Here is a 13,616-nt window from a genome sequence, read left to right as displayed (position 1 = left end):
GTTCTGTAGACCAGGCTGGTCTTGAACTCACAGAGATCCACCTGCCTCTGCCTCTCGAGTGTTGGGATTAAAGGCATGTGCCACCACCGCCCGGTTTTCCGGTTTTTTTTTTTCTGTGTAGCCCCAGCTGTCCTAGAACTCACTCTGTAGACCAGGCTGGCCTCGAACTCACAGAGATCCACCTGCCTCTGCTGGGATAAAGGACATGTGCGACCACCTCCCTGGCCCCCTACCTTTCTTCAGCTCATCCACCATCTTGACTTTGAAGCTGCAGTCCTCACAGGTGCGCCCTTTCTTCTCCCCAGTGCCCCAGGCCTGGCACTGCACACAAGAGCGCAGGTCCTCACAGAGGCCCAGGCGGATCTGGATGGAGAGGAGGAACAGAGAGGTGCCATGCTGGGCGTGCCCGACTTCTCTTGACCAGTGTCCACCCTCCATCAGCTTCTCCTTCCCACCCTCTGCTGTGCCTGGGGTTCCCGCGGCCTCACCGCGGAGTAGTTGATCTCACAGGTGGTGTCCGTGTAGAGCGACTGCTGGTTGCAGTGGCAGCGGCCACACTCACAGAAGCCTCGTCCATTGCAGATGCCCTGGGGCCGGAGGGGGCAGCGGTGAGCCAGCGGAGTTCCATCCTCTGATCATCCCTCAGAGGGCCCCTTCTACTGCCCACACTACCTGCCCCACGCCCAGGCCTACCCCATTGCTATCGATGCAGGTGGCATTGCTTAGGGGACAGTCACAGCTGCGGCCTGTCCAACCAGGCTCACACACACACTGTCCCATGGAGCAGCGTCCGCGGTCTGTAAAGAGGTGAAGGAAGGGAGGGTAGAACCACATTCATCTATGCAAGTTAAGATGGCCCCTCACTAGGGTGGGCCTCTGGGAGCCTGGAGGTTAAAGTTGCCCCTCAATTTTCTGGAATCTTCTCCCCTCTATCCTGCTTTCTAGTGAAGGCAGAGTGACCATCCCCCAAAACAAATCCATCCTTGTGATTTGCATGTTCAAGAATCTCTAACTGGACGTAGGCCAGAGAAAGGGTACAGATATGTATAAATTAGAACTCGAACTGTTGGGGCCCGGGAGACGGCTCAGAGGGTAAAGGTGCTTGCTGCGCACATGTGATGGTCAGTGATCAAGCACTAGAACCCACATGGTGGGCGGAGAAAGACAACTCACACACCGGCCCTGTAGCATGCATGCTCCCACCCCTCACATGATAAATAAATGTCCCACTAAAAGCACAAAACCTGTTACAAGGCATCTAGGAGAATCCAGCAGTGAACGGTCCGGGTTCACAAATGAGTGCAGCAAGGTAGATACACAAGCAGAAAGTGATGTGATCCCCAGTGACTCCTTGCTGCTCCCCTAACCCAAGCCCCTTACAAGCTGGCCCTGCGGCATCCCCAGCATCATCCTCCCCTCCTCCTTCACGCTTCCACCTCTACTAAATGTCTGCCCCTCTCCAGATACATCCGGCTTATGCTTTAATTTCTCCACCACAGCACTCTGGGAAGGAGAGCCGGGGAGAAGAGACGCTAGACCAAAACCAGATAGATGGAGGAAGAGCGGCGGTGAGACGTCTCAGTGAGCAAGAGTGATTGCGGACAGTTAGTCTGGACCAACATGGTGGAAGGAGAGAACTGACTAACTACCAACTGACCTCTGACCTCATCCGTATTCTGTGACACACACACACATAAAGGGTAATAAAAAGATTAAAAGACAAACAAGGATAGGAGGAGATATAGAAAAACAAGAGCATAACCTCCAGTGACCAGCACACAGTGGGAGTTTAACAAATATTTAATGATTGCGTTTTCTTTCTTTCTTTCTTTCTTTCTTTCTTTCTTTCTTCCTTCCTTCCTTCCTTCCTTCCTTCCTTTCTTTCTTTCTTTTCTTTTTGTTTTTTTGAGACAGGGTTTCTCTGTATAGCTTTGGAGCCTGTTCTGGAACTCACTCTGTAGACCAGGCTGGACTTGAACTCACAGAGATCCACCTGCCTCTGCCTCCCAAGTGCTGGGATTAAAGGCATGTGCCACCACCGCCTGGCTACTAGTTGGATTTTCATTTATTCTCTCTGTCTAACTACCAGCTTCCATGGGCCTGCTTGCCTGAGCTGTGCCTCTTCTAGGTACAGGCCTATACTCTCAGTGTTCACCAGACTATACGGCTATGCGCTCATGGCTTTGGCACCACACAGGGCTAGGTCCTGTGGAGATAGGGAGAAGACACAATTTTGTGGCCGCCACTAGAAGTTTTGCATCTTTGGAGAGAAGTGAGACTGTTCTCCCATGTTCCTGTCAACCTTTGGGGGTTGAACCAGATGGTCTCCATCTTGAGCTGGAGTAGAGATCTGAGTACCAGAGGCAGCCTCTGAGATTAAGAGTCTGTAGTCTGTGTGGCTGTCAGGGACCTTGGCCATGACACTTCAGACGAGGGGGGGAGGTCCAGACTATGGCTGAACCTCTACCGGGTACCCTCCTGCCCGGCTCACCGTTGCACAGGAATCCAGAGGTGCGGGGACACTGGAAGTTGTCGTACTCGCAGAAGTCACCCTCGTAGCGACCTTCGCCGTAGCACACGCAACGTCCGCACTGGCACTCGCCGCGGCCTGAGCATGGCTTGTCCTCACCCTCACGCAGGCAGGGCTGCGTGTCGCTCAGAGAGCCCGTGGAGCAGTTGCAGGCCTTGCCACTCCTGGAGGAGACACTGGTCACTTCTGCACAGCCTGGGAGAAAGCCTGGGGTTTTTATGCTCCTGTTTCGCAAACCACAAAACTGGGGGTTCCGAAAACGTGGAGGCATGCTCAAGTCATGCCGACAGCAGTGGCTCGGCTGAAACCCGAACCCCAGGGTCCTGCTCTCTGATCACTAACTGTCCCCCTTCATGGTTCTTCTGTCTTGAGTCATGACAGACTTCCCAGGGCCTCAGGGCAGTTTTGCTTGTCTTTGCTTTTGCTGTGAGATGGGGTCTTTCCAGGAGTCCCTGGCTGGCTTGGAGCTCACAATGAAGACTAGCTTTGTTTTGTCCAGGTCCTCCCTCTGCCTCCCCAGGGCTGGGATCATAGGCAGGCACCACTGCACCTGGCAAAAGTGGATTTGCTGTTTCTTTACAGTCTCAATACATTGCCCAGGCTCCAAACTTCTGGACTTGAGGAATCCTCCTGCCTCAGCTCCCCAAGTAACGAAGTGGTCTGTGCATGGCACTACAGCCTCGCTGACACTCACCTACCCGTGGGTGGTTTCTGTTCTTTCCTTTCGGAGGCAAGGCCTGGCTACATAGGCCTGGCTGGCTTGGAACTTGCTATATAGACCAGGCTGGCCTCAAAGTCTCAGAGATCCACCCGACTCTGCCTCCCAAATGCTGGGAGTTCTGGGATAAAAGACGGGAGCCGCCATATCTGCCACTAAGTTCATTTCATTAGGTCATCCGTTTGCATGTGGTGGAAAAGATATGACCCATGAAGAGCAAGTCGCACCTGCTCTCAACACCCAGCCCAGCGCCTGACAGCCACCTTGTCGCCCTCTTAGCAGAGAGACATCCAGAAATAGCCCGTATATCCATGTATGGATGTGCCTCAGTTTATGATGGGGTTATGCCTAACAAATCCATTGCAAATTGAATACAATTACAGAACCTAACCTGGTTACAGTGAAGCCTAGTCCAGTCTAATGTCAGTCACTTTTGCATCCTTGTAACTGAAAAGAGGAGACCAGAGACAGGCCTGGCGGCATAGACTTACAGTCTTACAACTTGGGAGTCCAAGACAGGATTGTGAGTTTGAGGCCAGTCTGCCCTATACAGTAGGACTTTATCTCAACAATGACAATAAACTAGTTCAAAAAAAAATCCCAACAAACAAAGTAAAACAAGCCCAGAACAGGCTACATCAGACTCAGTAAGAAGGGCGCATCCCAAATAGTTTGAACTGGATCCACCCAACAGCTGAGTATACAGACAAGAACTGCCCTGTGGCTGAACATCTCAGGGCAGGCGCCCTTCCCCCACTCACCAGCCCTCGTTGCACACACAGTGTCCACACATGAAGTCTCCTCTGTAGCTGCAGCGAGATGACCGGACTTCCTTTTGCTGGAACAAAACCATGGTGTGTGCGTATGTTGTGGATATTCCTTTAGCTGTGTATAGGTGTGTTACGTGTGTTTACGCTGTGGACTATTCTTTTAGCTGTGTAAAGGTGTATTACGTGTGTTTATGCTGTGGAATATTCTTTTAGCTGTGTAAAGGTGTGTTACGTGTGTTTATGCTCCATTTGTTTAATTACGTAAAGATCTGTTGGTTTTGCTTCACCTTGCCTGTCTAATAAAAACGTGAACATCCAAAACTAGGCAGGAGAGGGGTGGGCGGGGCTGGCAGACAGAGAAAATAAGTAGGAGGAGAATTCTAGGCTCCAGGGAGAAGAGGGAGAGGATGAGGGAGAATGAGAGGGACATGCTCAGAACCAGCCAGGCCCCTGCCAGACAGCTAGATGGAGTAGGACACACAGAAGGAAAAAAGTAAAAAGCCCAGAGACAAAACGTAGATTAAGAGAAGCAGCTTAAGTAATAAGAGCTAGTGGAACAAGCATAAGATAAGACTGTGCATTCAGAATGAAATGTAAGTCTCCATGTCATGATTTGAGAGTTGGTTGGTGGCCCAATAGAAAAATCTGCTACATGCATAGAGGAAAGAGACAGAACCTGGGCACATTTGGGGTGGGAGACAAGGTGGGAGACTATGGAGCTGAAGCTGATCTAGCACTTCTTTGTTCCTTTCTTCCTTCCTTTCTCTCTCTGTTTTTCTTTCCCTTCTTCCTTCCTTCCTTCCTTTCTTTTTTCTTTTGAGATAGGGTATCTTTGTATAGCCTTGGCTGTCTTGGAACTTGTTCTGTAGATCAGGCTGGCAACTCAGAGATCTGCCTGCATCTACCTCCCCAGTTCTGGGATTAAAGGTGTGCACCACCAGTGCCCAGCTGGAACTTTCTATGTAGCCCAAACTGGTGTCAAACTTATGGTTCTTTTCCCAGCTTCCTAAATGCCTGGGTTCCAGGTGTCTCTATTACGCCTGGCTTTGCCACTGGGTGTTTCTGCTGTTTTTTGTGACTTGGGACAGCTCTCCAGGGATGTGTGCCCACAGAAGATTCCACCTCACTGGTGCTCCGCTCAGCCCCTCCCTCACAGAAGGACCCAATCTTACCAACTCACAGGCGCACACATCACAGATGACGCTCACATCCATCCGGAGGCCGTCGGAGAAGGAAGGTTTGAGGTGGATGTTGCCTTTTCGGTCTTCTTCTGCCAGCTGGCACACATGGGTCCCATCTATGTCCTCTACTGCGCGAAGCTGTACATTGTATGTGCCCTGCAGGGATCCTGCTGTTAGCCAAGGCAGGCCTTGTCCTGATGGTCAGGGGTGGCGGTGCCTGAAGCCCTTGGCCCTTGGGATGGACCTGTGTCCTGATCCCCAGCTCCCCAGTTGCCCTGGTTGGGGCTGTAGATTCCTTCTTTATAGTGGTGTTAGTGTCGGAACAAGAGCCTCTCTGGCTCTGGGGCATTGGCCCGCTCGCTTGTCTTAGCAACCTTGAGGGCTGTGCATTCTTTTCACCCCCGCCACAGGGACAGGGAAATGGGCAAAGCAGAGGATGGTGCCAAGCTCCTCCAAGAGGTCGATGCCCAAAAGGTGGAACCCCAGAGGCCATGTGTCCCTTGTTAGAAGATTCACTTCCGAATGCTCTGCCTCAGCCTCACTGCCCATTCCACGGTCCCCACAGGAGCGTACCACTTCCCCTCGCTTGATGTGGAAGGACCCAGTCTCTGTCTTCTGGAGTGTGTCAGAGGTGACCTCTGTCCTCAGGCCTCGTGGGCTATCCAGAGCCCTGATATCCAGGTTGGAGCGAATTCGCTGAAGGAGAAGAAGCGATCAGTGATCTGTGTGGCGCCTGGGCTCACCCACCATGGCTTCACCCCGACTCACGTGGAAGAGAGACGTGAGCGTGCAGGGGACCCCAAAGGCAGACCCCCAAAGGATGGTCAGAGACCCCACCTCACTAGACTGTCCCAGACTCATGTTTCAACCTTCTCGCCCACTCTCCTTCTCCCTTGCCTGTCCCAGAAGGGCCCAATCTCTGCACCCCATACAGCTTCTCACATAGAAGGCCTCCTCCAGCAGCTCCACGATGTTGGACGAGTCCTCCTGCAGCACTCCCAGTGAGGAGACAGGGAAATACTTGTGAAGTTTCTGCAGGAGATAATGCAGGCCTTGGGTTGAGTTCTTTCTCTTTGTATCTTCGGGGGTGGGGGGTGCTGGAGAGATGGCTCAGAGGTTAAGAGCATTGCTTGCTCTTCCAAAGGTCCTGAGTTCAATTCCCAGCAACCACATGGTGGCTCACAACCATCTGTAGTGAGGTCTGGTGCCCTCTTTCTGGCCAGCAGGCATACACACAGACAGAATATTGTATACATAATAAATAAATAAATAGATAGATAAATAGATAAATAAATAAATAAATAAAGTGCTACCTCTCTTTGTATCTTCGTTAGTCCTTTTATGCACACAGTAAAACTACGCACTGAGCCCGCTAGTGTACTGGGAACTACCCGCTCAGCTGCTCGGGAGTTCAGTTAGGGGGGTGGGCAAGAGACCTCCCCACCGGAGCCCATTCCTAGGGACCAGGAAACTTTGGGAAGGGAAGGCGGTCCGAGAAGTTCCATCTACGCCCGGGGCCCAGGCCTCACACCTCGTAGTAGCTGTAGGAGTAGTTGGTGACAGCAAAGATGGGTATGATGTTGTGTTTGGCCAGCAGGCGCACCAGTGTGGGCACAGACGGGTAGTCCTGCGTCTTGTATTGAGTGTAGGTGCCCGTGGCATCCAGGTGGCACTTCTCATCATTGCGGTTCATGATGCCAGCCAGCACGTTGGCGCCATCAGCCTCATAGTGGAAGGCAGACTCGGTGGAGAACACCAGCAGGTGGGTGCTGTCGGCTCGCCAGCCGATGTCCCTCTGGAAGGCAAGGAGGGCCATGCTCACTAAACCGGCTGCTTGCTGAAGACCTCCATTCCTTCATCATATAGAAAAAGAGGAGCGGTTCCCAACAGGGGCCCGGACGGGAGTTGTCATGGCAGCAGGTGAATGATGACAGTAAGAACCAGAATGTGACAATGAGGGACGGGAAAACAAGTGCCGAGTGCACGCACGCCATGGGTGCCATTGAAAGTCAAATCTCATACACTGCGACAGCTCCTTACCCCAGCCCTCAGTCACACTGCAAAAACAGTGCAGATGCATGGGGAAAATGCTCGCAGCACCATGCCAAATGAAACGGGCAGGCTGAAAGACAGAGCAGCTGTGGTGCCTTGAATAGGAATGGCTGGGGCTGGAGAAATGGCTCAGTGGCTAAGAGCACTGCTCTTCCAGAGGTCCTGAGTTCAATTCCCAGCAACCACATGGTGGCTCACAACCACCTGTAATGACATCCGGTGCCCTCTTCTGGCCTGCAAGCATATATGCAGGCAGAATACTGTATAAATAAATAAATAAATCTTAAAAAAAAAAAAAAGAATAGGAATAGCCTCCGTAGGCTCCTGGAGTGGATGCCTGGCCATCAGGGAGTGGCACTACTCGGGAGGGATGAGGAGGTGTGGCCACGCTGGCCAGGCCCAGAGTCTCTCTTTTCCTGTTGCCTGTGGGTGGGAATGTAGAACTCTCAGCTCCTTCTCCATAACTGTAGAACCAGCACCATGTCTGCCTGTGGGCCGCCATGCTTCCCGCCTTGATGATAATGGACTAAACCTCTGAACTGTAAGAAGCCCCAATTAAATGCTCTCTTTTCTAAGAGTTGCTGTGGTCATGGTTTCTCTTCACAGCAATAGAACACTGACTAAAAGAGCAGTGCATGGCAAGTGATTTGAAAAGAACACAGGGTGATGTCTCTGTATGGCCTCAGCTGTCCTGATGTCCTGGAAGTCAACATGTAGATCAGGCTGGCCTTGAACTCCCATGTCTGGCTTGGGGTGATCTGTCTGTTTGTCTGTCTGTCTGTCTGTCCGTCTGTCCGTCCGTCTGTCTGTCTATATATGGTTTTTCAATAGAGGGTTTCTCTGTGTAGCCCTGGCTGTCCTGAACTCACTCTGTAGACCAGGCTGGCCTTGAACTTAGAGATCTGCCTGCCTCTGCCTCCAAAGTTGCTGGTTTTGAACTCAGAGGCAGCTAAGGGTGATTTTGGATCCCTGATGGTCCTGCCTCCATCCACTTCCTCAATTCTGGGGTTGCAGATGTGTATCACCCTGCTGGGCTTATATAGCATGGTTTCAAAACCCACGTTACAAGAGCAAGTACTTACAATACTATTACGTGAAGAAAAAAAGGCCAAGTTTTAGAATTATAGGTAAAACAATCCCACTGTATAATATGTGGACGACAGGCTATAGGGGGTGGCTATTTGTTGGTGGTGGAATTACAGGCAAGTTTTGTTTTCTGATTTATCTGTCATATGAATGGGTTGTTTTCAAAATGAAAAAGAATGACCAGGGGGCTGGAGAGATGGCTCAGTGGTTAAGAGCACTGGCTGCTCTTCCAGAGGTCCTGAGTTCAATTCCCAGCAACCACATGGTGGCTCACAATCATCTGTATTGAGATCTGGCGCCCTCCTCTGGCATACGGGCATACATGGAGGCAGAATGTTGTATACATAGTAAATAAATAAATAAATCTTTAGGGCTGGAGAGATGGCTCAGCGGTTAAGAGCATTGCCTGCTCTTCCAAAGGTCCTGAGTTCAATTCCCAGCAACCACATGGTGGCTCACAACCATCTGTAATGGGGTCTGATGCCCTCTTCTGGCCTGCAGGCATATACACAAAACAGAATATTGTATACATAATAAATAAATAAATATTTTTAAAATATTAAAAAAAAAAGAAAAAATAAATCTTTAAAAAAAAAAAGAAAAAGAAAAGGAATGACCATTTTATTCTGCTAGCGCTGGGCCGGAGAGAGGGCTCCTCAGGTGATGGTGCCTTCTTCAAGCTTGATAACCTGAGTTCTGCCCTCAGGCAGGGGAAGGTAGAGAACTGACTCCCGGAAGCTGTGCTCCGACCTCCACAAGCACACCTCTACACTGTGGCGTGCATGCACACAAGTAAATAGTTAATAGCCCGCACAGCTAGACTGGGCAGCTTGTAGCTATGGGAGATGGGCTGGTAGTGTCAGGGCCCTGGATATTCCAGAACTACCAGACCCATGACGGCCTCACTGACCAATACAAAAGCGAGTTGGGACTACTCACGTGGGTACAGAGCCTGAATCCCAGCATGTCAAAACTAGGATTAGAATTAAGGGCCTCTGGAATGTCTGGTGATCTGAAGGAATGGGGTCCAGGCCTCTGAGGACCCTCTTAGGGGTTTCCAAGTCTAATGGTGGCAGAACAGGCCAGCAGCAGTTTATAACCTTCCCAGAAAGGTACGACCCTGGCCTAAGTTGGCAGAGTCCCTCCAGACACTCACTGTGCACACAGCTGTCTGCAGGATGGCATCAAAGCCCCCTTCAGGAGCGTCCAGGTTGCCTGAGATTCGCTCTCCTCGCAGTTTGTCCAAAAATTCGTCCACACTCTCTGTCAAGCTGATGACATTCTTGAAGGAGAATGGAGGGTCGCTGTTGGGCCAGGGCTCCTTCAGCCTAGACAGAGGTGCAGACAGAGCCAGCGCCAGGGAAGGGTCAGGACCCTCATGCTCCAGTGCCCATGGCCGGGACCCCAGCCCACCCAGACCTGCCCACTCACTTCTCAGGCCGCATGTCTGTCTGAGGGACACTGACTTTGTCCACAAACTTTCCAAATCCAATCGTGTAGTCACTGGTGAGCTGGCGCAAGATCTTGGCTGGGCATCAGGAAAAAAGGAAGACAGCTGAGTCCGGCAGCCCCACAGGGGACCCGGGGCCGGCTCAGGGGACAGGAAGTCAGCTCACAAAACCAGACCTCTTGTAAACGCTGTGTGTTGAGCATTAGTTCACAGGCTCATAGCTTTTGCTCCATTTTTTTAAAAAAATTATTTTAGGCCAGGCGGTGATGGCGCACGCCTTTAATCCCAGCACTCGGGAGGCAGAGGCAGGAGGATCTCTGTGAGTTCAAGACCAGCCTGGTCTACAAGAACTAGTTCCAGGACAGGCTCCAAAACCACAGAGACGGGCTGGAGAGATGGCTCAGCGGTTAAGAGCACTGTCCGCTCTTCTAGAGGTCCTGAGTTCAATTCCCAGCAACCACATGGTGGCTCACAACCATCTGTAATGAGATCTGGCGCCCTCCTCTGGTGTGTGTGTTGTATACATAATAAATAATTAAATCTTTAAAAAAATAAACCACAGAGAAACCCTATCTCGAAAAACCAAAAAAAAAATTATTTTATAGGCACGGTGTTTTGCTTGCCTATATGTCTGTGCACCATGAGGGTGCTTGGTACCCATGAGGGTCTGACGAGGGACCAGGTCCCCTGGAGCTGGAGTTACAGACAGTTGTAAGCTGCCATGTGGGTGCTGGGAATTGAAGCCATGTCTTCTGGAAGAACAGCCAGTGCTCTTAACTGGAGAACCATCTCTACAGCCCCTTTTGTTCGGATTTACAGTTGGGGGAATGAGACTTGAGGGGACCTAGAATTGTGCATGTAGAAATAGTGGGGCAGCCGGGTGGCGGTGGCACTGCTTTTAATCCCAGTACTCATGAGGCAGAGGCAGGAAGATCTCTGAGCTTGAGGTCAGCCTAGTCTATAGAGTGAGTTCCAGGACAGGGCTACACAGAGAAACACTGTCTGGAAAAACAAACAAACAAGCAAACAGTGGGGCAGCTGGGCACTGGGCTCAGTTTATTCTGCAGAACCGACATACCCATGGCCTGTGGCATGGGGTTTCCTCTTTGTCAGGGCCGGATAGCTCGGCTCCTTGCCATTCTTGGGGCTCCTGTGAAACCTCAAATAGTAGGCAGAGTCTGGCTAGAATGTCCCTCTGCAAATGGGGACTCTTTGAGGTGCATGTGAGTGAGTGGGTTGGTTGTCTTTCCCCAGCTGTCCTTGTCTTGGCCTCCTGAGCCAGCTGGGCAAGTCCCATCCCCACCCTCTCCACTCCACACTATAGCCCTTACCCAGGTTCTGCCCCATCTGCTTGAGGTTGTCCAGATCATCAGACATAGAGTTGGAGAAGTCCATGAGGATATACAGATCCATGGGGCTCTCCAAGGGCTCAAACACCTTGAACAAAAAGCTGCGCTCCTCGCCTGGACGCAGCCGGACCTGCAGGCCTTGGGGAGACACCTGGCTGCGGTGCAGGGTGGTGTCAATCTGGGTGTTCTGTGTCCAAGGGAGTGGAGCAGTTTATTAGAAGGTCCCTCTGGAGACCTGAGAGGGGCATCTCAGGCCTGCCACGGGGCACCATGGTCCTCAGAACGAGCCAGTCTTAGGCATGGAGAGCCCAGCCTGCCACCCCGCTCCAGGCACCTCGGTGATGTCAAGGCTGCTCTCCATGACCAGTATGCTCTCTCCCCGGCAGCCTGCGGCCAGTAGCTCCGCCTGGGTGTTGCAACGCCGCTCCTTGAACAGCTGGCCAGAAGCAGATGGACTCAGGGCAGGTGATGGCCAACCCCTGGCCAGCCCAATCCCGGGTGATTTCCTGCTGACACTTCTGACCCTGACCTCTTTCCCACACCCATCTGGTCTGGGGCTTGGCCGAGCGGGTGGAAAGAATGAAGCTGGTCAGAGCTGGTGCTGGGGTGTGGGGTAGCTCAGGCTGGCCCGGCGAGCCTAGCCGTAGTGGCTCACCTCGTCTGTGCAGTAGGCACAGCTCTTGTCCACACGGATGCACTCGGTGCAGCTCTTCACCTGCGCCTTCTTGCAGCGGTTGGCTGGGGAGCAGAGGCACATGAAGGAGGGTCTCACTAGCGACCATGCTTCCCCAACTGCGCCTTCACCAGAGAGAAGTGTGGATTCTCTCTCCCAAACTTAGAGAGGACAAAATGGTCTATTCCACATAGCACAGTTAGGAATAACCAGAGCAGGGCCTGGAACCTGGAACTTTCTTCTCGAGTTGGGAGGATGGAAAGACAAAATGGAAGCGCAGGCTTTGCTGGGTGGACCACCACGCCATTTAATCTTTCCTAGGTATGGCTAGCCTGCAGCCCTCGGGCTTGTACGGCTGGAGCTAACTATCAATGCAGACCAATACACAATAGTAGACTTGAGATTTTTTTTTTTCTTTTTTGGTAGCTTGATTGCCTAGTTCTCAAGCACAAACAAGAAGTAAATGATATCATGTCTCAACATCAAAAGGTTGGCTGTAATTGTTAGGCCCTACGAAAGCCCCCATCTGCCCTGTGACAAGCCACGTCCACCATTCCCTGCCCTTTGTCAGTCACTCTTCATTATGGCTTGTTTTTCCTAGATTGTTGCCAGGGGACTGTTCTGTCCCCTGAACCTCCTCTAGGGAAGAGATTATCTGCCTTGGTCATCACAGGACCCTTGTGCCTAGCACAAGGCTGGGCACACAGCAGGTTCTCAGTAAGTGGATGGAAGCCCTCAGTCTACACAAATGTTATTAGGCTTTTCCTTGGTTCTTCTTAGTTAGAATCACAATAAGGTTCAACTAGCTGCACCAGGGCACACAGTAGGGGCTCCCCCTGGTCAGTGTTTAGCAATGGTTCTGATGAGGGAAGGGAAGCCCCAACTCTCTGTGGTTGTCAATTTATATGGTGTAAATATTCCCACCATATGAACATGACCTCAATTGGCAGAAAAAAACTTGGTGGGAGTCATTTTTCAACTGGGGACACTCAAGAGTAGTTGGTATGTTAAGAGTCTCCTTCCAGGATCCCCTAAAACTCATAGCTCTGCTACTGAGGCCTCAGCTCTGACTCTCGGTGGGCAGCTTACCTCCCTTTCTAGCCCAGACACTATGCAGGGCCTACAGCTATCAGAGGGGAAGGGTGTGGACCCTCAGGTTCTCCAGCCTGAGTGAGGCACAGATGTCAGAGCTGAGTAGCTGACTTCTGCAGGGTTATGTCTCAAGAGCTGCCTAGAGGGGTGTCTGCGGGGATGTTTAGACTCACCCATGTTTCCAGGAAGACTGACACTCAACACGGCTGCTAGCAGTAGCTTCACCCATGGGCTGGAACATGGCCCTGCCATCCTCCTCTTCCTGCAAAACCACAACAATGGACACACGATGCCTCTAGAGCCGTGGTCCACAGCATCGGCTCCCTGAATCCCCACCAGAGCTCCACAGGTCAATCTTGTTGTGTAAGTGTGGAAATGGAGGCTCAACCCCAGGCGTGGGGGATCATGTCTAGAATCTCAGCACATGGGAGATAGAAGAGATAGATGGAGGCTGTCATGGGTTAAGTGGCCACATGGGCGCTCTGCTTGTGAATGACAGAGACAAGTAGTTTTATACCTGTCTTCTCCACTATCCCTTTAAAAAAAAAAAGATTTATTTATTTATTTTATGTATGAGTGCTCTATCTGCGTGTACACCTTTATGTCAGAAGAGGGCATCAGATCCCAAATAGATGGTTGTGAGCCACCATGTGGTTGCTGGGAACTGAACTCAGGACCTGCGGAAGAGCAGCCGGTGCTCTTAACCACTGAGCCA

At 51.5% G+C, this 13,616-nt stretch overlaps 1 protein-coding gene across 4 annotated transcripts in view; it reads right to left on the bottom strand.

The window, feature by feature from the left end:
* Positions 1 to 13,616, bottom strand: part of Itgb4 (integrin subunit beta 4) — a 34,504-nt gene that overhangs the window by 18,159 nt on the left and 2,729 nt on the right. For all 4 annotated transcript variants that reach the window (XM_075990154.1, XM_075990152.1, XM_075990153.1 and 1 more), the window contains 15 exons: positions 13,075 to 13,163; positions 11,792 to 11,874; positions 11,471 to 11,572; positions 11,119 to 11,323; positions 9,769 to 9,865; positions 9,494 to 9,665; positions 6,731 to 6,994; positions 6,142 to 6,231; positions 5,773 to 5,895; positions 5,191 to 5,355; positions 4,010 to 4,086; positions 2,492 to 2,694; positions 694 to 797; positions 489 to 587; positions 234 to 363 (listed from right to left, as the gene is read on the bottom strand). In XM_075990154.1, the coding sequence (XP_075846269.1) occupies positions 234 to 363; positions 489 to 587; positions 694 to 797; positions 2,492 to 2,694; positions 4,010 to 4,086; positions 5,191 to 5,355; positions 5,773 to 5,895; positions 6,142 to 6,231; positions 6,731 to 6,994; positions 9,494 to 9,665; positions 9,769 to 9,865; positions 11,119 to 11,323; positions 11,471 to 11,572; positions 11,792 to 11,874; positions 13,075 to 13,153 (1,993 nt within the window). In that variant the 5' untranslated portion in view covers positions 13,154 to 13,163. The remainder of the gene's footprint in view (positions 1 to 233; positions 364 to 488; positions 588 to 693; positions 798 to 2,491; positions 2,695 to 4,009; positions 4,087 to 5,190; positions 5,356 to 5,772; positions 5,896 to 6,141; positions 6,232 to 6,730; positions 6,995 to 9,493; positions 9,666 to 9,768; positions 9,866 to 11,118; positions 11,324 to 11,470; positions 11,573 to 11,791; positions 11,875 to 13,074; positions 13,164 to 13,616) is intronic.

This window comes from Microtus pennsylvanicus, chromosome 11 (genome assembly GCF_037038515.1).
Source record: "Microtus pennsylvanicus isolate mMicPen1 chromosome 11, mMicPen1.hap1, whole genome shotgun sequence".
Lineage (NCBI taxonomy): Eukaryota > Metazoa > Chordata > Mammalia > Rodentia > Cricetidae > Microtus > Microtus pennsylvanicus.
This window is presented reverse-complemented; position numbering and strand designations above follow the sequence as displayed.